This window comes from Puntigrus tetrazona, chromosome 19 (genome assembly GCF_018831695.1).
Source record: "Puntigrus tetrazona isolate hp1 chromosome 19, ASM1883169v1, whole genome shotgun sequence".
Lineage (NCBI taxonomy): Eukaryota > Metazoa > Chordata > Actinopteri > Cypriniformes > Cyprinidae > Puntigrus > Puntigrus tetrazona.
The window spans coordinates 19,143,357-19,170,565 of record NC_056717.1 but is presented as its reverse complement, the minus strand read 5'-3'; the positions used below and the strand labels follow the sequence as shown (position 1 = coordinate 19,170,565).

Here is a 27,209-nt window from a genome sequence, read left to right as displayed (position 1 = left end):
AGGAAACCTAGCATCCCATTATGACATCATAATGGAGAGAATGTTGAACAGCCAATCAGAGATGAGCAAGTGCAACACCAAACACTTCAACATTTTAATGACTTGTCTTGATCTTTTTTAATCATTTTAACAGTCACTAACCAATAGCAAACAGTGCTAATATTTCCGCTAAATAACAGCAATAATGTATTAGCACCTGCGATAACATCAGCAATATTTACAATTCACTGCCCACTACATGCCGCGCTAATAGGACAGGCTTTAAGCTGTCTTATCAACCTAATTCAGAGGAAATTATTATTTCAACAATAATTAAAACATTTTAGCAGCGTCTGAAGAGAGACCCAGGAGGAAGGAGGCCGTTCACAGCGCACCTGTTTGTAATTGAAGCAGAAACGCAGCTCGTCTGCTGCAGTCTGCTCTCCTCGTGTCTTATTCATATTTACATGTGCGTACAAACAGACGAGAGACAAACTGGAGGACATTCACAGAAGTTGCTCTTTTGGGCTCAGAAGAGATTGCAAATACTTTTCATGGACATGTTATACTTCACTGCAAGATTTTCTTCTCTAATTCCTCTAATAAAAAAATAAACAAAACAAAACAAAAAAGTTAATTGAGAAAGAAGAGAGAAGAGAGAGAAGGAGAGAGAGAGAGAGAGAGAGAGAGGAGAGAGAGAGAGAGAGAGAGAGAGAGAGAGAGAGAGAGAGAGAGAGAGAGAGAGAGAGAGAGACAGAGAGAGAGAGAGAGACAGAGAGAGAGAGAGAGAGAGAGAGAGAGAGAGAGAGAGAGAGAGAGAGAGAGAGAGAGAGAGAGAGAGAGAGAGAGAGAGAGAGAGAGAGAGAGAGAGAGAGAGAGAGAGAGAGAGAGAGAGAGAGAGAGACAGAGAGAGAGACAGAGAGAGAGAGAGAGAGACAGAGAGACAGAGAGACAGAGAGAGAGAGAGAGACAGAGAGAGAGAGAGAGAGAGAGAGAGAGAGAGAGAGAGAGAGAGAGAGAGAGAGAGAGAGAGAGAGAGAGAGAGAGAGAGAGAGAGAGAGAGAGAGAGAGAGAGAGAGAGAGAGAGAGAGAGAGAGAGAGAGAGAGAGAGAGAGAGAGAGAGAGAGAGAGAGAGAGAGAGAGAGAGAGAAAGAGAGAGAGAGAGAGAGAGAGAGAGAGAGGAGAGAGAGAGAGAGAGAGAGAGAGAGAGAGAGAGAGAGAGAGAGAGAGAGAGAGAGAGAGAGAGAGAGAGAGAGAGAGAGAGAGAGAGAGAGAGAGAGAGAGAGAGAGAGAGAGAGAGAGAGAGAGAGAGAGAGAGAGAGAGAGAGAGAGAGAGAGAGAGAGAGAGAGAGAGAGAGAGAGAGAGAGAGAGAGAGAGAGAGAGAGAGAGAGAGAGAGAGAGAGAGAGAGAGAGAGAGAGAGAGAGAGAGAGAGAGAGAGAGAGAGAGAGAGAGAGAGAGAGAGAGAGAGAGAGAGAGAGAGAGAGAGAGAGAGAGAGAGAGAGAGAGAGAGAGAGAGAGAGAGAGAGAGAGAGAGAGAGAGAGAGAGAGAGAGAGAGAGAGAGAGAGAGAGAGACAGAGAGACAGAGAGAGAGAGAGAGAGAGAGAGAGAGAGAGAGAGGGAGGGAGGGAGAGAGAGAGAGAGAGAGGTTGGACAGGAAGAAAGGATGTATAAGTGTAATATAACCAGGAAACATACAAAAGGAACAAGATGTGAAGAGGAAATAGATATGAATCCAGAGAGGAAATAAGAGAGGGCAGAGGGGATGAAGAGGGGGTAATACAGGAGAGAGATGGCCGATGTCTCTGCTGAATGTGAAATGAGAGGCTACACACATCATTCCCAATCACCTCGCTTGGATCAGATCTACCATAACAGGGCAAAGTGAATACTGCCTTCTATCTATCAGAGAGCAATCAAGCCCGTCTTGATTATAGCGCGATGGCTCCGGTGATGCACTCGGAAATTAAAGGTAAATTGGATGGGACGAACCAGAAAGGACCTCAATGATGTTGCTTTTGCGTGTCGTGGGAATGTTTACCGTCGTTCAGGTCGTGTAACAGGTTCTCCTGACCGGAGAAGTCCAGTTTGGAGCTGATGTTGACAGGGATGGAGACGGATTGACCGGATTTCAGAGGCAGGTGGGACAGAGCGTCCTGCAGGTCCCAGGTCAAGAACTCACCGAACAGCTTCTCTGCAACGCAGAAAAAAAAGGAAAGATTTAATTACGCCAGTGAGAAATTAATGACCCGCAAACGATAAGATAAACGAGAATGTTTAAACTAATAATGATAAAAAAAAATTACAATTAATATTTTTTACATATATTTTTATTATTAATATTAGTAGTATTATTATCTGAGACAGTGCATGCATGACTTTTTTTTTTTCCAAATACAAATATGTATAGATGCATTGTAATGCAAAAAAAAAAAAAGTGCACATCAGTCTTTTTCTTGCATATGCACAGCTCCATAAAAACAGACAGCATTGAACAGTAGTCCAATCTATAGTCCAATAACCACATCATACGTAAAAGGCATGATTTGCACTTTAAAACCATATATTATTGAATTTTAGTGATGAATTAATAGGTGAAGCCTTTGCAATACTGACACAGACACCTGCTGTGTAGCAATCCATATAATTCAATTTCTCTCAAAAATTCCCTTTATTACAGTATGTGAGGCAAAATTTTCTTTGGCTAACTATCCAATCAACTCGAAAACCTGCTGGTATTAAATGATTCAGCCTGCTAAACTGTGACGCAAACCTTAGAGAAGAAATCCATCACAGAAAATACTACAAAAAAATAGCGCAGATAACTTTAAGAAAAGCTAGATCAAAAGTTCTGAGATCAGATATGTTTTGATCAGCTGCACTGAGAGAAACTCCTCGAGCTCTCTGCTCTGGGTAAATCGTACTTCAAATCAAATGTCTGATTTATAAATGATTCAAAATCCATAATTTAAATGAAAACATAATACTAAAATAATACAATAATAATAATAATAATATTGAAACTAAATTAATATTAAAAATTAAAATTAAATTCCAACAACATTAAAGCAAGACCTAAATAAAAAAATATATAAAAAGATAACAATAAAATACAATTTAATTATTTATTTTAATGTAATTTGTCATATTTTTATTGTAACAAAATAATGCAAAAATATTACAACTAAAATAATAATAATAATAATAAAATAATATTAAAACAACTATAATAATAAAAATAATAAAATAATATTAAAACAAATAAATACTTTAAAACTAGACCTAAATAAAAAATATATATAAAAGATAACAATAAAATAAAATAAAAATGATGACAAAGTACATAAGAAACATAATTAAAGAAAATGTAACAAAATGATACAAAAATATTACAACTAAAATAATATTAATACTAATAAAAATATTCAAATCAAATAATATTTAAAAACAGACATAATGAAATATTGTAATAAAAAATAAACAGTGTCAATAACATTACACATGTCTATAATATTTAATTTCAGGCATGGAATGTGTCACTGTATCTCCACTATACTATTCACTCCAGGCGCTCTCTGCCTTCTTTCTATATTTTACAGAAACTGCTCTACATTGTTGTCGCCTAAGGAGAAATGCAATTGAGAGTTTGATCCCGGTGCGTAACGAAAATCGCGCCGACTCTCTCTCTCTCTGTTCACGAAGACACAAGAAACGGCTGTTCAAAGCTTCATTCAGATACAGCTAACAGCTCCCAAACCTCACTGAAGATGAATAATAGACAGAGGCCAAATAACGAAGTCAAACGAGTGCCGCACAACAAGTCTGTGAACGTTTAAATGAGCGCCTGCCCTACAGACACACGAGCCTTACGAAGCGCGGCTTTGATTTTCATTTGCACATGAAAGACTGAAGAACGCATGAATAAGATGCTGCATTATAATGGCGGTCATCAGACATTCACGAGGAAAACACTTCAAAATCAACCCGCTGACTCGTATTAACACCTGCCACCTGTTCGCCCGAGGCATGACGAAGAGTTTGACCGTTTCTGAGTCATGCTTCTTTTCACTTAAGCTGATTGATAACCTCTGGCGACTATGAGCGGTGATAGAAATTCGGTTTAAACTGGGTTTGCAAATCCAAAACCTTGATTTAGTTACAAAAGAGCTGGTGAAGTGAGATGTTTGTCGTTCAACATGGCGCTACAGCTTTTTCTGGCCAAGGACCACCATTTAAACAGCAATTTAAGGGGTTGGGAAGAATTAAACATCATTAATATCGTTCATAGATTAGCATCACAAAATTGATATTTTATTCACATTCCACTTTAAGTCCAAGCTAACCTACGCGAGCTCCTATAGCTCCTATAGAATAAGGTCATGTAGAAAAAGGCATTAATATGTGCTTAATTAGCACTAATAAACAGCTAATATTCTAGCAATATGCATGCTAATAAGCAACTAATATGTGATTTCAGATCTACATCTACTTTTCCTCCACTGATAAAGAAGAAAGGTTAATTATGGTAACAGTTCCACCGACAGACAGAGCGAATATTAACTGGCCTGAACCCACACTGCTGTTTTAGCGTTTTAATTCTCAGTGTCTGCTCTTCCCCTAGCGCTTATCTATTCCAGCTGTCTCTCGAGAGCCGTGATCCTCTCTTCAGAACAACACGGATGGAAATAAACAACCCAGACAGATGTTAAACCCTGTTCCACAACAACACGCTCCCGGGCCTGCGAGCCGTCATCCTGGAGGGCTTCTTCCTGGCAGCGGTCCTGAACGGATCAGGACAGCAGACTACATTCACCCCGAACGCGCACGCCTGCCAACGCTACAATCTGGTTTTTTGGAGCCTGGGGATCTCAAAGCACGAGTTTAATCTCCAAAGTCTCGGCAAAAGGCAAATTTTACACTTAGCATGCTGCTAATGAGGCCTATAGAACCAAGTTAAAAACACAAAAATAGAGTTTTTATCTATATTCAATTAGAATTTCTCTAACATATTAGCATATAAACAGCGATTTCATACGGTCTCGGTTTCAAGCGGCGCGTTGAAAGACCGCTCATGGCTCATCTGAAGCATGTTGCGCATAATAATGGAGCTTTCCAAAATCATAATCTCATATTGGCTAGCTTTACATGATTTACGGGAATCTTTCTCAACCTTTTTTTTTTTATGTGTATCTCCCAGTTTCTGTGAGTCACCAAACTGAAAAAACAGTCACGCTTGCTTTTTGTTCCCGAGCTGCCAAGTTGAGCGCTTCCAAGGCATCGAATCTTTGAAAGATATTCAAGAGTTGAGACTTTCAATAGGGAAAAAAAAAAAAAGGCTTGGCTACGTGAGACTAATTTTCATACGCACTACAGTCTGAAATAGCCACTGTGTACAATTAAATTATTCAAAATTGCAATCAAATGCCATCAAACTCAAAAGCAGTGGAGAGGCAGAAAAGGATGGAGGCCTACAGCTCAAGCTCTCTGCGCTAATTTGTTGAGGACGCAAATATTCAATAATTCATATTTCTGTGTGAGTGAATGCTAAAAACAGCGTGTAGATGGGTGAGTCGGCTTTATAAACAGCTGAGCAGTGACCATAATTCACCACGGTGCGGCCGGGATTGAAACTCCGTTGCTAGGAGACGCAGAGTTGCCGAAGGCATTGACTTCTGCTGCCTCATGTGTTAAACAGAGGTGACAAACAAGGCACTGACCTGCACATTCTGTTGTTAACACATACCGTAATTGGAAATTCTGTGAATTACTTAAAGTTCATTAAACAGGCACTGGTGACATACAAATATTTTAAGTGCACATGCAATCTTAGCCATGTTTTAATTGAGACCACTGTCAACTCTCTCTGTCCTTCAAAAATAAAAATCAGTTTTGGCTGCTGGACTGATTAAAAATTGGATGGAAACCTTCTTTAATACACGATTGGATTGGAGATGGATGGATGGATGGATGGATGGATGGATGGATGGATGGATGGATGGATGGATGGATGGATGGATGGATGGATGGATGGATGGATGGATGGATGGATGGATGGATGGATGGATGGATGGATGGATGGATGGATGGATGGATGGATGGATGGATGGATGGATGGATGGATGGATGGATGGATGGATGGATGGATGGATGGAAAAAAGGTAGAATGATGGACATGTTTGAGAAGATACAACAAGATAAAAACAACAAGATAAAAAACAAATATTGATGAGAGACAAGAGAACGGAACGATAGAATAAACTACAAAATAAACCATTATAATGACCAAGAAAAAGAAACAAAATATTGGAAAGAATGCTTTAGAAAAGAACAACAGAATGTTAAAACCAAAGAAAGACTGATAGAACATCAGATAGAAGAAAAACACAAAACATTTAGATATTATAAATATAGTAGATAACAATAGATAATAAGCAGAAAGTTTATTTATGAAGACTATATAGATAGAGTGACAGTTTTATATTAGTATAAAGTCGAGTTCTGGACTCAAGCATTTACAGACAGGGTGTCCCTCCAGGAGAGAAAGATAAACCAACAACACTGAGCACCATTTCACAAACTCTTCAAATGTCTCTTCACTGTCAGTCTGAGGTAAAACTTTGTTAATAGAGCTCAGATCACATCTGACTACAGAGAAGCATATATAAAATCTATTATGAATAGAACAGGAGAGCGAAGGATGATAATAATCCTCCATCAGAATGAAGAAAACCGAATAACACATTATTACCGCAACAACGTCCTCTCTCTGATACACTGCCTTTATCTGCCCTACACCTCCAGCATGAGAATGACTCTACAGCTCCCGCGCTGGATTCAGATTCATCCTCTTCTCATTCATCTTCCTCTCCAAACACGTCTGAAATTAATTCAGCCCAAACCACTTCCACAGACTCCATCCTAAGCCTGCGTGATCATTTCAGCCTTGCGTGTGCCCTCTATTGAATGCACTTTATAATAAATGCAATCTTAAAGTGTGAAGATCTCCAACTGGATTGCACAATCTTTGGCATTTAAAAAGGGATGGTGAGTGGGTCAAGTTAGTATTTATAGTTTTGATGCCTGGTAATTTAAAATCGTGCTGTTTATTCTGCCCCAAATTGGGAAGCCATAAAATCCCAATGCATTTCAGTTCAAATAAAAAAATCTTGTTAGGAACGTAAAGAATTGAGGAATTATTTTTATTAATTTTTTTATTAAACTTCTTACTTTATTTTCATTCTAGATCACGAGTATACAGGGCAATTGAAAGTCAAAAATACATTAGTCGTCGTGACTTTGAGAATTAAAAATGATGAACGGTAAAATAATAATTGAAAGCAAAGAATACGCAATCAATGATAAAAATGTTTTAGTTCAAATAACATTTAAAAATGCAAATAATTAACTATTTACTTGTATTCAATTTTTACATTTCTTGCATATATGTAACATTTCGGAAAATGTTTTAAATATATTGTACTTAAATATTTCATCATGCATAAAGATGTGCCAAATGCATAGCGCTCTTAGCATACAACATTCACTATAAAACCAAAAAAAAAAAAAAAAAAAACGTAAAAAAAATACATTTAAAAAACAGAATAAATAATATAAAACAGCAATAATTTTTTAGTTCTTCTAATAATATTTAAGAAAATATTTTAAATGCAGCATACTTCAATATTAAATCAAAGAATGGCACTTTTTAGAGAATAAACTCACATCATCCAATATCCCCAAAAATAATTACAAGTCCAACATTATTTATTTATTTGTTTTGCTGCTTTGCAAACCCTGTCATCATTTCCTTCACAAAATGCAAATCCAGAGTCATGCTGTGCGTGCAAGCGAAAGCAGCGCAGCGTCACTCATTTCAACTCCGCGGAATAAAAAACAGAACACTAAAAGCAACACGCATACACACAGAGGACAAACCCAAAGCCCTGAGCTAAACGTGCGTCTGCCTGGTTAGACAGTGAAAGGTCGCTGCTTCGGCCAGGAGATTCTCACGGAGAGCTAGGCACAGTTTCACGCTTTCGATAAACTCCTCAATATTACACAGAATCACATACAAACACAAAGCTCGTACATATTTAACTACAATTACGCTTGAAATAAATGTGACTGCGCGTTAGCCTGTGAAAAAGTCACCTACGCGACACACGAATGCTAGAGATGAATTCCAGAGAACTGCTATGCTGCTTTGAAGGAGTTGTAAACCGTTGCTATGGTGTTCCACCTAGTTGCTAAGGTGTTCCGGGTGGTCAGAAAAAGCCCACCAGACTTAAGCCACTCAATTTGTAGAAAGTCCGTATTGTTCGACAAGGTGAAAATCCAGGTTTAATCAGAATCCGTTGGTACTTGGGGTGAGGGGTTTACTCAAATGGCCTTTAGTTATGAGACGGTTTCATTGCCTAATATTGCACCATATGTCGTACACGGCAAATGTCATCGTCAAAGGGAAAAGCGCCATCGCTAACTTCAAAAAAAAGTCTGACAGCTGATGTAATCTGACATCCATCAATCACAGCCTGATATCAAACAGACTGCGACGACCAAGGTCATAAATTATACATCTATAAAAAAAAAAAAAAAAAAAAAAGACACAGCCAGGCCAACACTGAACGCTATCTGGAGTCGATGAGAAAGACAGATAGAAAGACTGATAGCTGCAGAGAGAAAGAAAGAAATGGGCATTTCCATATGTTGAGTGATAAACTGTGAGATGCAGATCAGACGGAGATGGAAAAAGGAGGAGGAACACAAACACAAGAACAAAATAAAGTGTTTCCTTGACTATGTTTTTACTACTTCATGTATAATCTACACATATATCCATCTATCCATTCATACATCCATTTATCCATCTATCTATAATCCATCCATTTATCTATCTACATCCATCACCCAACTATCCATCCATATATCATCCATCTATCTTTCAGTATCCATTCCTCCCTCCAACCAACCAACCATCCATCCATCCTTCCATTTATCCATCTACATCCATCCATCATCTTATCTATCTATATCCATATATCTATCCATCTTTCGGATATCTATTCATCCTTCTTCTGTCTATCCGTCCATCTACCTTCCATCTATCTTTTCATCAATCTATTGAATATAACCCCCTCAAACATCAAGGCTTCATATTTATTATTTTTTCTTTACTTTTTGCAGTTTAAATTGCTAACTTAAATTTAGTTTAAGGTTTAGTATAAGGTTGCAGATGCAGCAACGGTTTTCACACGTCTCCACCTCTAAGTAACGTTTTCATTGCCAGCTAAGTATATATTTCTAGTGCAAGGTATAAAGATGCAAGTCGCACAAGTTTAACAATCAATGTTTTCAATATGGAAGCATAACCGAGCTTAAGGATGCAGCATCTGCCCGCTGCTTTCTCTGCCCTCTGCTGGCGGAGGGAGAAACTGTAGCTTGCGTGTGTTTGTACACAGATGTCTCATCAGAGCGCTCTCTGCTCATATTTTATTCATTGTTTGCTTGTGCGGGCTACAGGAGACCGTGCTGCAGACAAGCCAAAACAACCGCTGTGTGTGTGTGTGTGTGTGTGTGTGAGAGAGAGAGAGAGGAGCGTTTCAAAGGTGCTGCAGCCAACACCCACCATTCTAAACCTGACGGCTCATTCTGTGTGTGTGATTTGGAGTTCATGGTGACCTTGGCTGCTCCTTACGGGCCTCCATTCTTTAGTTAAGACATGCTGCCATCTGCTCTTTCTACATCTGTCACTGGCCTTTGTCCAAAACCACCCACGAACATCAGAAATCCAAATCCTCTCCATCCAGAACCTCTCACACGTCTCTGGAGATCAACAGAATCTTTCCAAGAATTCCAAAAGCCTTGTACAAATATTGTAGAGCTTCTTGGTATGTTTGAAAATCTCCCACTGACTTCAAGTTCTCCGGGAAATATTGGACTTTGCGAATAGTGCTTGGCATGTTGTTTAAAAAAAAAAAGAAAATTCTGGCAGGACTGTTTTTCCGCTTCCAAAGACATGAAGCTTGTAAGTTCAGAACGAGAAAGATTCACATTATAACAGATTTTCGCAAAGAAAGGGTCAAATAAAATGAAATGACATAAAGCAAAATAAATAAAAATTCTATGCATTAAAATAAATTCAAATATAAATGTAACAATTTAACAACAACAAAAAAAATCATAATATATAAAAAAATAAAATAAAATAAAGAGAAATAGCTAAATAAGTGTTAGGTTATGGTAAACTTATTGCTTTTGCTACACTATTCTTCTGCTGCCTTGCATTATTACAGCACTGTATTTTATATTTTTCTATTGCTCTATTTTATAGTCTGTACTGCACAAAAAGCTTCATCAAGCAATCAGACACAATGTCATCATAATAAAGCTAGGAATTGTGCTTCAGTAAAATAACTTTTATTGGTCTAGAAGGAAAAAGCAGGCAGCATCGAAAAATATCAGGGGTGACATTTAAAGCACAGACGTCACTGCTTGAGGAAAACATTCTTATGTATCCCAGTAGCAAATATAGCCTTAACAAAAGAAAAAAATATATAAAATAATATATATATATGGTACACACTCTGTTAGCAATGACTCCACATCTCAGGGGGTCACAACTTGATGATAAATACCATTTTATACGCAGAAAACACAGATGAATATGAACCAAAAGCTATATTCTGACGATAGTCGCGACTCTAATGGCCTCCGTCCATTCGGCGAAGATTACGAAAGCACTTAGACCACAATAACAAAAAAAAAAAAAACAGCAAGAGCTTTTTATCCTAACAGTAGCTCTGTTCCCATGTATTACAGTACTGCTGGGTAATTAGAGGCCCTAATTGGACCATCCACCGCTACATGCTGGTTGAGCCCCTGAAGGCAGCGCGTGCATCGCACAGAAGAGTTATTACAAGAAAATCTGTGTATGCGCATGGATGGAGAGTGCACAGAAAAGCTCCCTGGGCTCTTCTGGAATCCTTTCAGAGTTTTTCGAAACACTCCAGAGTCGTCTAAAGCCTTTACGGAGCTCCGTACCATTTCTGTAGTGCACTGTGGGGCGGTGTAGCGGTTAGAGGATTAGTTTAGCCAACAACGAAAAACACTCATTCATGCACGCACATACTGAAACTTGGCATATTGCAATTAGTGATTAGACATGGGGCCTAAATTGTATGTAAATGCAGCCTAAATTGTACAATTTTAATTCTTGGTTGGTATCAAAGCTGGCAACTGCAAGGCATAGTGCTATCTGTGCATGTAAGAAATACTCTTAACCATAGGTTGTGTAAAAGCACAAAAAATAGAATAATTACGTTTTTTTATATTTTTTTATGCTTACCAAGGTTTCATTTATTTCATTTAAAAACACTTTATTGTGAAATATTATTACAACTTTATATATTTTTTAAATGTAATTTATTCCTGCGATGAAGTCGAATTTTCAGCATCATTACTCCAGTGTCCTTCAGAAATACAGAAAGTGTATAGTGGAAGCCATGATAGTGAATACAGTGATAGTGATAATGAAGTGGTAGCGAAATCATTTATATAGCTTATAATGACTTCTATTTCATATAAATGATGTAATTCTATTTATCAATGCATATCAAAAATATGCATAATGGTTTTCACAAAAATATTAAATCAGCAAAAACTGTTAACGGAGAAGTTAAAACTGAAACTGCTGAATATTAGAATGATTTCTCAAGGACCATGCGACACTGACAACTGGAGTAATTCAGGTTTAAATGACATGAATCCATTATATTTGAATTTATTTTTATTTTTTAATATAGATTATAATATTATTTCAGAATATTGCTATTTTTGCTGTATTTTTTAAAACTCTAATCATTCCAAATGTTTGACCGGCAATATCATAGTAAGAACTTCACGAATCCCAAAAACAGTAGTCAGCATCCTGAGACTGCAGGGAATTTAGGCTAGCCAGAAGAGTAGTAGTGTTTAGGCTAACTGAAGCGTCTAGCAATCTGTTTTAATTAGGAGTGCTGGCAGGAGCTTGAGGGGCATACAGCGTTCAAAGCTTCCTTCAGCCCGCAGAGAGCTGCCATCTGATCTACTGCCACAATCATGACCCAGCATTTCACCAGGGAACGGAATGTAGTGCGGAAATAAAAGTACAACCCGGGTCATGTCTGGAGTATACGTGGTGGTCTGGATGAGGGCTCAAGACCCACTTAGACCCTAAGAAACCATTTATTATCATTTTGTTCTGAAACTTCTGAAAGGTAGTTTATGCACCTTTTTACAATACGTAATATAAGTCTCTGGTATCCCCACAATGTGTCCGAGTAGTTTTAGCTCAAAATACCCCCGCAGACCACTTATGCCTATTTTAAAAGAATAAACGCGCTGCTTTACCGCATGTCTCTTTAAATGCAAATGAGCTGCTTCTCCCCTGGCCTCCCTGTTTTTTCAGAATAGGATTGTGCCTTTACAGCTTGTGTCTCAGATACTCCTCATCGTGTCTATCATGCATATCAAACTATGTTAGTTTAAATTGAAGCATCTGAAGCGAACACGCACAGAAAGCAGCTTGGGAAGTCACTTGGGATGCGAGCACTAAAGTTTTCATTTACCTCTTATTGCACTCGCACTGTCAAATACACATGAGTTTTTTAAAAACACACAAGTTACGAAAACGTTGTTTAGGTATGCGAAGGAAAGCTGGGAAAAGAAATCGGATGTTTAATGTACAATAAATATATCAATAAATGCACCGCTCTCTTGTCTCCTTTTAGAGTAGGACTCTAAATAGTGTTCTGTGCTCATCTGTGCCGTCAGAGACAGAACAGTTAGCATGCTTTTACTGAACTTTCGCCATTTTAGCACTGGTATGCTGTTGACGCTTGCGAAAACACAATGTCAGAGCCATGGATGGAAACGTGCAGATTAAAGGACGGCAATATTACAATAAGATCACTTTAGCAAACTTTATGCAGTAGAAGTGTACAAACTTCTAAAAGTTTGTCAGTGCCCTAGGCAAACTTTTAGAGGGCATTGTATTGGGTTTTGGACAATATCAGCAAAAATCCTGGCATAATGCATTAAAGTAATTTTAGCAATAATACTGAGCATTAATAATGATTTTAATTTAGATTACATAAAAATGTTAATCTATATGCATCACAATCAGACTGTGATGCCTGATTACTGGATTTAATGTGACCCAGGATTTGTTTTTTTGAAGATTATTGGATCAGCGCAGTTTTAAATAGCTTTACAAATTGAGTGCCGAATAAAGTTAGTAAACAACCAAATCAGACCACTGTTTCGAGATGCTTTAGAAAAAGCTGCTGCGCTTTGTTATGTTCTTCATTTATATTCATTATTAAATGTTTTCATAGTTTGTGTTGTCACTTTTTACAATATGACCAGAACTCCACTTTTCACTTCCACCCTTTTAAGGGCACTGCATGCTATGTCATGTACTAAGTATGCACAAGAGTATGCATTATAGGATCTCCCTACTTAACAAGAGGTCATAGAGAACAATCAGAGTGCATACTTAAAACAATACGGTGCAGTAGTTCACACTTTGATGCAAATATAAGCATATATGTTAGTACATACTGCTGCGTACATAAAAATTTTTTTAGGTTCAATAATAAAGTTTAATGGTTAATGCAATAGCTAATAAAACAAGTTAATTCTTCATAAGAATAATTAACTAACAATAGTAGAAAATTAATAAACCAACATTAACCCAAATTAATAAATGCATGCATAAATACAACAAATGCGTAGCTATATGCATAAGTAAATAAATGCATGTGTAAGCGCATAAATAAATCAACAGATACATAGTTCACTGTTAACTAACTATAAATAGTAGTATATTCATGAATTAACATTAACCTAAATTAATAAATGCATAGAAAATAAATGAATACATACATGCATCAATAACTTAACAAATGCTTAACAAAGGGCAGTGTGTAAATGTATGCCAATCTAAATGAGAAATAACTAAACTGTTCACCGTTATTTATGAATAGTACGATATTAATTAATCAAAGTGGCCTTATTATGGATTTCTGAAAATGAGCCTTTAGCTTTAAGTGAATGAAAACATCCTGCAAAGTTTTAAATCTAAAAGGGCACTGCGTATAAAGTTATCGTCTCTCAAAAGAATTATCGAAACAAGTCTTTTTTTAAAGCAAGTCCCTAAATAAAACATTAGCATTTTTTCGCCCAGGTGTCCACTTGTTGGTTTTTTCACAGTGGTCTGAATAAAAAAAACAAACTCATTCTTTCCAACTAGGTAGCACTTATGGATGCATTAATTCCGATTAGAAGTCGTTGAACAAATAGGGTAAAAAGAAATCATATTATAAGAACATAAAAAGTGTTTTTTTGACCTTGCATGTATGTCGACCTGTAGTTCGGGACTCTCAAAACCAAATACGAACCCTTTCATAACCCATAATAGGAGCACTTTAATATTAACACAGATTAATAAATTCATAAATTACAAAGATCCATCAATACATACATTAATCAAATCAACAAATCCATGCGTAAATGCATACATAAAACAAACTGATCTCTATTTCCTTGTCAGTTCATGATCTAATGCAATAACAAATGTTAACCAACTGAAAATTTACCACTTTAACATTATTAATTTAGCTTGGCATGAAAACTAAAAAATCCTTCTAAAATGTAAAAACGAAGCAGGGGTTAAGATAAAGCAAAACACAAACACGTCCTCAATAGAAAACAGCAGAAGACACCTGAAAATGAAATCAACAGGAAGCAAGAGCACATGGAACTACCAAAAGAGCAAGAGGAGTGCCTGAACATCATCAAGATGGAAAGAGACAAAACTGCAGGTGATTCACAGATCTGCTCACCGGAGCCAAGTCTCGACCACACACACAGCAGGTCAACAGGCGAGTGTTTTTGACAGCGCGACAGAACGCCAATCATAACGGGGACGGCTAAAAAGGGAACTGAAGTGCACGTCCTTGTGTCTCCACCGGAGTGGAATGAACTTCAGTCAAGCTGCATCACATCACACTGCAGATAGGCCCGTCCCGGAGAGACTGACTGCATGCTGAGCTTACGGTAGATAAAGTTTGACAGAGGGATTTATGATTGCGTCCCGCACCGCTGTTTTGATAAGCGTAGGAAGACAGGACAATGCGGAAAGCTAAATCAGGTTATGAGTTTTGAGGCCAGGACTCAGCCGAAACAGGAAAACTCCACCTAAAGCAATTATTGAAGTTAACTAACAAAAGAAAAAGCCGGTGCGATCCTCACAAAGACGGGGAAAATGTTTTCTTCCAACACTACAAAGACCTGAGGAATATCATTTTTCATTTGGAACACGCTGTCAGGGGTGAAATATAGCGGCGGCGCCGCATATGGGTGCAGGTATGGAGGTTTCTGTATCAGGTGGCATAAATAAAGACTGCTGTGGGCGGCACAGGATGCGGTCCATCCCCATATCTCATTCCTCAGCTTTCTGTTCAGTCATATTCAATGTCAAATACGGCGCCCGTTTCTGGCTCGATACCTGCGACGGAGGAAAATCGAGAGCGCGTGTGTGTTCCTTTACCTTCAGGCTGCCTGGGAAACAAGCTCGGGTTGCTCTTGAGCGCTCGAGTACCTGTAGAGACTCACTAGAGGACGGAGAAACAAGAGAGAAGGTGAGAGAGAAAGAAATGCGGTAAACGAGTCCAGAAGCTGCCAGGTCTGACGTTTTCTGTCAAAGTGGCCCTCTCTTAAGCAGAGAGAACATAGACAGATCCGCTCACTAAACGTGTCTGGTGAAAGATAGACTGCAAGGGCATTTTCACATCACATTTTTCCTGGAAATACTTCAGAAATCCGGCGTGTGTTATTTTCTGTCGGCTGTTTAGAAACTGAACTTGCAAGGTTTTTCCAGTGGATTTGTCAGATGGGTAAGCAAATAGGTCTGAATCGGTTTGCGGTTCACTTTGAATGTGAATAGGTTTGTGGTTCAGCCCAAATAGTTTCATGGTTCAGTCTGAAACTAACTGAACCTGTGACTGATTCTGAATCATTCATGATTCAGTACAATTAGTTTGTGGTCCAGACCTGTGCATGATTATGGCCAAAACCGTTTCATGATTTAGCGTAAAGTAGTTTGCAGTTTATCGCTCATGATTCAGTACGATCTGGTTAATCATGGTTCATGATTCGGTCAGAATCATTTTGTTGTTCAGCCCAAATCAGATTCGAAAAATCAGATCGCAATTCAGACTGACTCCCTCTGTGAAACTGCTATTTCGAATCAAATCTGCTGGTGTCTGATTTGTGAAAGAACAATTATTTTGATAAATAAATTCGATGAACATGTAACCAAGTAGGTCTGAATCAGTTTTTCGAATTCATTTGAGATTTAACTGTTTAATCATTTTTATTTAGATAAAAAAAAAAAAAAAAGTAAAAGACATTTTCTTACCAAAAGAGTGCCAAAACCAAACACAACAACATATATATCAAAACATATACACGCTAAAAGGCTTTGTGCTCTACCCACTGGAGATGTTTTCGGGGCATTGTTCTGTATCGAGTTCAAAAAGCAGAGAGGACATTATAATTGTGGAGGTTTGAGACTTGTGTTTGGTGGCTGTTGATGAGCCCACAGGTCCAGACCTGTAGGCTCATCAAGGAAGAAAACATCATTAGCTTCATGCCGCAATAAAGAATCACTTTGATTTCCACATGAGGGTCATTTGCCACAGGGACAATTTGCTCCGGCAACAGAAGAGGGAAAGACATAGAGAGAACGAGAAAAAACATAAAAACTACTGTAAGTGAATGTAGAGCTGAAGTGACCTTATGAGAATTCAATCATGGTCGTCGTGCCCAGAACTATCTTCCTCAATTAAACCACAGCAGCTCCTAGCTTCTCATTTCCTGTCTACATCCACTTCCTCTTCTCCATCCCTCTATCACTTCCCTCACTTTTGGCTGAAATGAGCTTTATAGCATCCCCTATAAAGATGTTGTTAAGCCAGCAATTAGCATAAATATGTAAGACATACAAATACTGTGTAAAAAATACAAAAAATTTTATTGATATTAAAACATTTTTATTCATTAATTTAACTAATTATTTTATTATTTTTTTTAGAAAATATGAAATTATATTCAGCAGAGCTTTAACCATCATAATATACTATAATATAATATAACACATTTTTATGATTGGCATTTGGTATGCAATGTATAATGAAATAAAATTGTTTGCATAATAACAACATCCAAGCTCTTGCATACTTAGAGACGTATTTTTCAAATTTAGAAATGTTTAGTTATAAAACCCAAGATGTGAAACAGACAGGTGAGCTAGTTAGTGTCTGGAGATCCTGGTTTATGCACAGCAGAGACACCAAGTGCTTTGACATTTCCAGATCCAAATGGGACACGATTCATGGATATTCTTTCTCTCTCCTGGTTTCTTTTCCTTTGGCCATGTCAACAGTTAGTAGGAAACTAGACATGATATTTATAGTTGTACCGCAGCCTTCAGGAGATCATCTCACTGTCTCTCCGTCTCTCTCGCTCTACTCTTGGGCATTTCAACTCTCAAAAGAGAGAGACGATATACAAACAAATGTGTGTGTGAACTCACCCTCAGGATGTTTTGAAAAATCACGCCATGCAATATTCAACTGAGTGAGTAAACCTCTGTAGGGACGCAACCAATCCATATCTTTCAGCATTAATAACCAACAAAATGCAATTCAATTGCATTTCTTCAATCATTGCAAACCACACAGGTGCTTTTTGCAGGTGTTTTGGCAGGTGTGAACGAATGCATTTGATTTAAGCAATTAAAAACAACTTAAAACGGGTGATTCTTGGTCAGAATAATCTGCGAAGTGAACTAGACCTGCCAACAGTCAAAAGATCAGCTCTGAGAGACTAACGTGAACGTGACAACACAATCATTTACTACATTTGGAAAGTAATTCTGTCTGAGTTTCAAAAACAAACTGACGTTCTTTTTTTCCTGAATGTAGAGAAATCCGACCAATAGGATGCCTGAACAGATGTTGGTTATTTTCTTATTTCAGATATCATGTCCCATCAGATAGAACCACTCAAGCTTGACAAGCCTTCTTACATAAAACATAACAGTAAAATACAAAATCATTCCTCTCATAAATTACAAATTTTTGAACAAATTCATTTCTTCCAATTCTAGCCAAGTCAAGCATTGCTATAACTACTGCTCATATTTTAGGTCGAACAAACCCTATATTTTAACTCTTACAATCCAACGTGTGTCTCGTTTTACAATCTTCACCTGCCAGATAATAAACAAGACAGAAAACAGGTGTACAAATATTTTATCTTTAGTCTTTTTTTATGCAACCCTCAAAAGTCCCTGGCAACCACGGATGGATGGATGGATGGATGGATGGATGGATGGATGGATGGATGGAAAAGACAGAATCAAAAATAAAATGATAGAACAATAAAATGCCGGATGGATGGATGGATGGATGTATGGGTGGATGGGTGGATGGGTGGATGGATGGATGGATGGATGGGTGGATGGGTGGATGGATGGGTGGATGGATGGATGGATGGATGGATGGATGGGTGGATGGGTGGATGGATGGGTGGATGGATGGGTGGATGGATGGATGGATGGATGGATGGATGGTTGGATGGTTGGATGGGTGGATGATGGATGGGTGGATGAATGGATGGGTGGATGAATGGATGGATGGATGGATGGATGGATGGATGGATAAAAAAACCTTGACTGTTGAACAATTAGTTAAATATTCTTGATATAATAGCGTTTTTTCCAAATAAATATGTTCACAAATGTCCCTATATAGTGATATTTTGTCCAATTTACTTCTTTCTGGGGACAAATCCCTCACTAAAGTACTGCTAAGTACATCCACACACACATACACACACGGCTCAGTCAAAGGACACCTCCACAACAACTTCAAAGGAAAGGCAGTGTGTGTGTGTCTGTGCCTGTAGAGGCCACCTGCTCAGTCACCGATGCTGAAAGCAGTCTGGGATTAGAGGAGACACACACACACAAACACACATATACAGAGAGTCCAAAGACAACGCTTTTCATGTTCGCATGTGTGTGGAATACCACTAAGAGCACTGCACAGTCTTATTTTCCATCCTCAAAGACTCAGAGACAGAGGTGCATAAAAGCAGACGTCTTTATTCAAAGAGAGAGCACATCAAACCAGTGGAGTCACGGGGAAATCTCAGATGGGCTCGAGTGATCAGACTAATGCACAGACTCTATTACCAACTCGCAACAATCAACGGAGCCTTTGAACCTCCGTCCCATTACAGGACGCGTGTCGTATCAAAAACGCTGCGGCATTTACCGCTCGATAAATAGTGGCTCTGCGTTTAGACTGCGTGTTGCGTGTACCTTTAGTGCTGAGGGTTTTAGCCGTCAGCTCCAGGGTATTCAGCGTCTCTGTGCCGATATTCTCAAGAGTGATGGTCAGCTGCTGCGTTTCTCCGTTAAACAGCTGCAGAGACACGCTGGTGGACAGGTCTTCACTGGACTGATGAGCTGACCTGGACCAAGACAAAAAAAAAAAAATACACAGCGTAAAATCTTTAAATGTCCATTAGGGGTTTGAATAATTACTCTGAAAGCGATTTGCGATGAATCATAATATACTGATTTTTAGTATTTTGGCATTATTCTAAACGTTGAAAGACATGCTAGGAACACAAACATAAATGCAGGCACAATTTAAAACACAGTGGGAAAATGCACCAAAAAACGGAAAGTTAGAGATTAAACAGTTAAAAAGAAAAAGTTATCATGGACTTTTGATTGCTTCGGATAATAATAATGCAATCATTTCAGTGTGTACCTGAGGAGAAAAGTGTCTGCTGAATAAATAACTGCAAAACACCGGGTTATTATTATAGCAATTATAATCAATAATTAATTTGCATATTCATTACATTGAAACTGCATTCTCAGATTGAAGCCCTTTACATCCCCAATGTCCTAAATAAATAAATATGCAAATTGCTAAGTATATTAATAAACAAACAAACAAACAAACATTTAAGGAAGTAAATAAATGATTTTATAGTCAAAGCAGTATTGTGGAAGTATAAAAACGAATGATTTTTTCTACGCTTAATAATCTTAATAACATATCAGTCACCAATCAAAAAAACATCATAAAAATAGCTTTGCTTCCTACATATCGCTAAACATATTTTCATGTTAGTCCGGCTAATGCACGTCCTAGAGGACTGTTTTAAAGACCGGCTGATGGTCATGTCAATAAGGTCAATGGCTCTTTTAATTGAAAGGTGGAACCTTTTATTCTATAGCACTTTTTCAATTAAAAGAGTCAATCGCCTTATTAGGGCTTCGCCTTAGTGATTTCTCATGTGGCTTGCCTTCTTACATCCCCCCTAGTTTAGCAATGCCATCTAGTTGAAGATAGATGTATGCAGCAAAATTCTAATTTATCATTGTAAGTCTTCAAAATAAGAGAACACCTTAAGGCTTTAGAAATAAATCAGTTTCCCTGTTTGTTCACTCAGGGAGCCTAAACAACCAATTGCTTAAAAGTTTTAATCTGATTTTCATGTGCTGTTCTTGTCTATTCAGACAGATGTTTGGCTCTAAAAAGCTCAAAAGAAAGCGAAAGAATGAAAGCCAAGTGCTCCATGGAAGCTTTCTGAAATATCAATTCACAACACAAGATATGCATAAATTGCCTCATTCTCCTGTCATAAAAAAAACTAAAAGCTCCTATAAGAAAAAAACTTTGACAGTTAAAATACCAAAACAGATTATTAAAACATTTTTAATCGCTGATATCATGAATTTGATCTTAAAAGCTGTAGTTTTCAACAGTGTAAATGCAATGTACATTCAAGACTATATAAACTATGCAAAAGATAACTTACAATTCTAATGCTGCCATACTTGGAGTTATGGATTCTCCAAATCATTTTTAAGGGTACTTCGTCTCCTCCCTCTTATTATGTCTCTGACTCAACCTTTATTCCAGCAGAGCCACACTAAACAAACCAATTTCATTTAATTCAGAATGTCATTTCAGACTGATTCATTCAAGTTAAAGAATAATATTTTGAATGTACTTCAGAATGAATATGTTTACAGCGGCCTCTGCAGAGCTAAACATGATTAAAATGACTGACAATGCTGTCAAATGCAATATAAGACTATGAATGTATGTGTGTGTGTGCGTTAGTGTGTGTGTGTGTGTGTGTGTGTGCGTGGGCCTATAAGGAATCACTGTAATTAGCTCTGGATGCTTTGAGATCATCCAGTGTCTTCAGCCTGCCAAAATCTTCTCTAACAAACCATATTAAAAGGAAAAAAAAAAGTGAAAAGAGTTGGGGCGGAGAAAAAGAAAGAGTATTCTGCTGTAATGGATGCATAAAAGTGTGGAAAAAAAGGTTCTTGTGCTAAAATTAAAGAAGGGAAATTCAAAACAAATCTTGTTTTATAATGGCACTGAACATAGAGAGTTTATGAAGGGAAGAGACATATAAAGATAAATGTAAGAAACTGTAACTCAATATGGCAGCTGTAACACTGCCTTGAAATTAAAAGTAGTCTTTTTCACAATTTGTTGATTTATGCTAGAACATGCGAGCACATTAGCCGGACCAGCATGATAAATACAGCACAAAACAGTGTAGAATTAGCCCATGTGTGTCATCACAGGCTGTAAATTAGACTTTTAAACCGAATATGACGAAACAAAGACTATGTATTGTGAACCATTCTGGTCAGATGTTAGTGGATCGTGTTGGTGACCTGTGGTTATACTCCGCTAGGACACCTGTGTGAACTGATGGCAAACTGACAATACTAAAAAATATCCACACAAAAAACGTCCGAAACACCAGCTGATCAAGAAGAGAAGAAGAAGAAGAAGAAGAAGACGAAGAAGAAGACGAAGAAGAAGACGAAGAAAAGGTCCCTTAAGGTTTGAGAGTCTGGGAGGTTATGACAGCACAGTATGACAGCAGTGGGAACAGTAAGAAGGAATTCACCTCAACACACACACACACACACACACACACACACACACGTATAAAGTGTTCTGTCCCCAGATACCTTCACAAGCAGCCGCTTCATCATCTTTAGTCTCTTTACTGCAGTTCCTCACTTTCACCAGAACACATATATACACTGCATTAGATTTTTTTATATATTTATTTTTTTATAAATCTACTGATAATTAAATATACCTAAATGTCTTTAAAATACATTTATCTCAGGTTAATTATAACACAAATACATTTAAACACTTAAGTACTAGCAATTACCCTGCAACTGTACGTTTGCTATACTAAACTGGAATACATCAAATCTGCTAAACTGGAATAGCTGCTTTTGTACTTAATGCACTTTAATTGTGCAAAAATAGTGCCAAGGTCTAACTAAAGGTATACTGACGTATATGTGATTGTGCTAAAGTGGAAGTATACTATTGCAAGTATACTGCAGGTACACTTTAAATATCTTGCCTTTATATTCATGTTAATATTAATCATACAAATCACCATGCAATCCTTATCAACAGCGACATTGAAACACATTTTAGGCTTATTATTAAGCAAAGTGAAATAAAGTTCAATAATAGCTTTTACATCAGTAAGTCTCAAACGACACGTCAGTAAACATGTCAATAGTTTTATATCATATTTAATGTAGTAAGAAATAAATGAGTTCTAAATATATTAGGGTATGATTACGATATGATTCATACATACATAGAGTATGATTATGGCTTAAAACACTGTGGTAACTTATTCAAATAATCTTTCGCATGTTTCGAAGAATCCACAACATGAAGTTTACGGCATAAATTTGCAGCATAAACCTGCCAACAGCAGCCAGCCAATCACAACAAGATTCTCTGCCAGAACTTTATTTTTGTGTGCAATATGCATCAGGCGGTCCGTGGGCTTCCCATGAGCAATCGGGCATGATGTCTGAGCTGAGAATAACCACCCGAACAACTTCCTCTGATTTGTGACAGCACTGAGCAAAGTCACATCTCCATAGAACTGGGTTTTGCAAGCGGGTTAGAGCAGCTCAAACAACCTAAGACAATGAGATCTAATTAAATCGCCGTTTTTTTTAATTTACCTGGGTAAGGACGTGCAGAGCTGCAGCCGTGGGAGCGACGGCACCACCTCCACCATGCAGCCGCTGCTCTTCACCCCCACCAGACCCTCCAGAAGACAGTCGCTGCTCACCCCAAACACGGACGTGTGATACCCTGCAATATTAGCCGAAACCCGATTTAAACATGCTCCATAACAACAGGCCGCGCTAATCATCTGAAGGCAATTAGAGCTCATTAAAGTGCTTTGAAACACGCTTGTGATTTGTAGACGTTAAGAGCGGCCATAAAGCAGGGATCAATGAGTTTATCCCGTTTTAACGAGAGGATATTGAGCTGGTTTGTTCAAGCAGGGGGAACTTGTTTTTCAGTTTGAAGCAAACTTGATTCCTGCATTATGGTGCATGTGGGTTTTTTTTCATGTAGTCGGTTCAATTTAACAAATTAACATCTGTTTAATTACACAATATATATTTATGAGACAATCAATTCCCAATCAATAGCAATCCCGTTCTGTTTGCTGCTGAAGTTAAATTGCTGTTTTATGTTGTAAAGCTCACCGTTGATTGTGATGTTGCCTGCGGTGCGAGGAACTCCAACCAGAGTAACCGGATACAGACCAGACTCGGCTGGCAGAGACAGAGCAGCAGGAAGAGACTCAAAATCTACACCTGATGTCAACAGACCCTGATGAACACAATCACAGAGTACAGCGGTCAGTATATAGTGAGTGCTCAGTATACAGCATCATTTTTTTTTTATTATATGCATGCGTTCGGCTTAATATCTCCTATTGTGTTCCATGTAAGAAAGAACACAAGAATGGGTAATGAACTATTATTTGTATTATTTTGAGTTTAATGCCAATAAACAAAGCAATAATCATATTAATAAATGATAATAAAAATTAATTAATTAAAATAAACCATTAAGAAATAATAAAATTTTTTACAAAAATAATAATAAAATTATATATTGGTATTAAACAGAAAATAATCAAAAATAGATATAACCATAAAAATAACTAAAAAGTTTAAAAAAATACTTAAATTGACTTTTGAACAATATAACATTTATAAATAATTATAATAATTATAATATATAATAACTATAATAATTTGTAAATAATAAAAAATGTTAAAAATACATTTAAATATCAATAAAATGATTTCTGAATGAAATAATCACTGTGGGCTAAAAGCCTGTATTGTATTATTAGCTCAGTAAGCTGCGTTAATAATAATGTATTACTGCTCGGCACCTGAAGAATTTGGTCATTAAATTGTTCTCTTTTTCCTGACTTATGGTGTTTTCTCACCAAAGGAGAAAAAAATGCAATTAAAAGGCAGACTAAATGTAAAACAAACGCAGCCACCGACAGCTTTTCAAGGACAGAATCAGAAAGTCATGCGCATGTGGATGTTATTAAAAGATAAAACACATGAACGCAAAACAAATCATTCAACGTCCTCGGAGCAAAAAGGTGACAATTAACATAAACAGCACGTGACATTTTCACAAGCCAGCACTTCACGTTTAAAAAAAAAAAAAAACACATATACTTACCCAATACAGCAAAAATAACAAGAACATATGATAAAAACCGAGCAGAAAATATGTTGTTTGGCATTTAAATTTTCCAATTTAAATTTCCTAATTCAAATGAGATTTTTTTTTGCAGAATACATAAATAGTCAATGTTTTAAAGCTTTATGTTTTTGTCTTGGTGTGTGTTAACGATAACGACAAGACAATAAAGAGATGCAGAAACAAAGCAGAACCAAAAGACAGGTGACAGACCAACGGTTTAACATTTTTTGGTTTTCTTTCTCTTCTCGTTTTTTTACTCCAAACATCACATAATCAATCATCCTGATATCCATCTGATATGCAGGAGATGAAATCACTCCCAGCGTGCTCTACCCATTACCCATGGAGAAAATTGCTCTTGTTCACAGCACTACAGAGAAAGGAAACGGCGTTAGCAGAATCACAGCGGCAGATGAGAGCGAGAGGCAGAGACAGATTGAAAACGAGACGCTTACACCTTCGTCGTGGAGGTGAGGGCCGATTATTACCGTGCCCTGAGAAGTCGAGCTGCTCTCCGCGGAGAGTTTTCCCGCTTTCTATTCATACTCCAGACATCATTCAGACTCCACCAAATGTGCTTTATGGGATTTTTTATCATATTAGCCTGAATGAAACCATTAAACTCTGGACTCGACAGGAAAGAAACAAGAATTTTCCATTTCTTCTGATATCCGATATACTCAGTGTCACATGTCTCTGTGACATGAAACTTTTATATCTATCCAAAGAGAAGATAACACGGGGCTTTAATGTCGAGCCATTTTACTCCAGCAAATTGAAATTCCATTTCACATGCAACGTGCTTTGGAGTACAAAAAAAAAAAAATTTCACACATGCATGCATGCATGCATGCATGTATGCATATATATATATATATATATATATATATATATATATATATACACACATGCATGCATGAAATTTTTTTTTTGGGACTCCAAAGCACGTTGCATGTGAATATGGATATATATATCCAGATTTTTTATTAAATAAAACTATTAACTTTTACTTTTTGTTTCACCTTAATTGAAATATTTCAGTACAATGTTATTTATTTTTTTAAATCAAGCCTGACTGAAGTTAGTAAAATGCCTACAATCACTTAAAGCTACTTTATCAACTGCACTCTCCAGTTAGACAGTGGAAACATGAACTTAGATATCTCTCATTCAGACCTTGAACCATTGAGAAGCTTTGCAATAAAGACACATAGTAAAAACTTAATTAAAATGACATGTTTAGCTCTGAAGTCTAGTTGTAAGAGTCTAGCCTGTAAAATGCTTTAAGTAAAACCACATATTATGCGGGGGGTTTCGCTACGGCATAAACCGTATTTCGAAATAACTCATTTGCATTTTCTTCTTGAAAAGGTTAATTAGCTCGACAGCTAATGCTAACGATCTGTTCTTTTCAACAGCAGACTTTCATCGGCTGCTACAAAGGCCCTGTTGAAATATTTGCAGTTTTTTTCCCTGTTCCACCAGACAAAAATTATACAAGCCATTTTCAAAAGCACTGTAACATAATCATAGGCACTTAATTAAACTGAGGGTGAATGAAATTAATACCTAGAAGAGAAATATTTTCAAAGCAGGAATTGACATTAGTAAATGAGAGATGTATCTAAAGGTATTAATCACATTTAATTATATATATATATATATATATATATATATATATATATATATATATATATATATATATATATATATATATATATACACACACACACACACACACACACACACACACATACATACATATATATACACTAGTGCTATCAAACGATCCAAATAAATGCTTTTGTTTACATTACATATGTATGTGTACAGTATATATATATATATATATATATATATATATATATATATATATATATATATATATATATATATATATATATATACACACACACACAAACATACAGTAAATACTTTCAAGTATATCTTCTTATATTTTATTTTATGTGTTTGTAAAAATGTGTCTTAGTTTGTATGTATATAAATAAATATATATAAAAATATAACATACATACATATATATATATATATATATATATATATATATATATATATATATATATATATATATATATATATATATATATATATATATATATACACACACACACACATATATCAATTATATTATTATTTATACAATTTTACAAATACATCTTTTTAATTAATGTAGTTTTTTCTTTCTTTCTTTCTTTTATTTAGTCAAAGCCTAGCAGAAGATGCTGAACTTGTGCTTGACATGAGGTCAGCAGTAAGGTCACACTGGATCATCCTGGCACCATCAGAGGTTTGATAGGGTCTCACGCTGATCCCATCTGGGGCGGATCTGGGCATGTCTGGAACAACACAGCTCACCTATTCAATCATTTTTCCTTCGGCACAAATACACATCTACAGTTAAGTCCATCCCTGGTGAGAAAGGACAAAAACCCTTCTGGATAGGAGTTTAACCTTTGAGTCTGCGGGTGTGATGCT

General features: G+C 36.9%; 1 protein-coding gene across 3 annotated transcripts in view; it reads right to left on the bottom strand.

Moving 5' to 3' along the window:
* The window catches only part of trappc9 (trafficking protein particle complex subunit 9), a 173,353-nt gene that overhangs the window by 92,401 nt on the left and 53,743 nt on the right, over window positions 1-27,209 (bottom strand). For all 3 annotated transcript variants that reach the window (XM_043218057.1, XM_043218055.1, XM_043218056.1), the window contains 4 exons: window positions 23,684-23,810; window positions 23,147-23,279; window positions 19,409-19,560; window positions 2,021-2,173 (listed from right to left, as the gene is read on the bottom strand). In XM_043218057.1, the coding sequence (XP_043073992.1) occupies window positions 2,021-2,173; window positions 19,409-19,560; window positions 23,147-23,279; window positions 23,684-23,810 (565 nt within the window). The remainder of the gene's footprint in view (window positions 1-2,020; window positions 2,174-19,408; window positions 19,561-23,146; window positions 23,280-23,683; window positions 23,811-27,209) is intronic.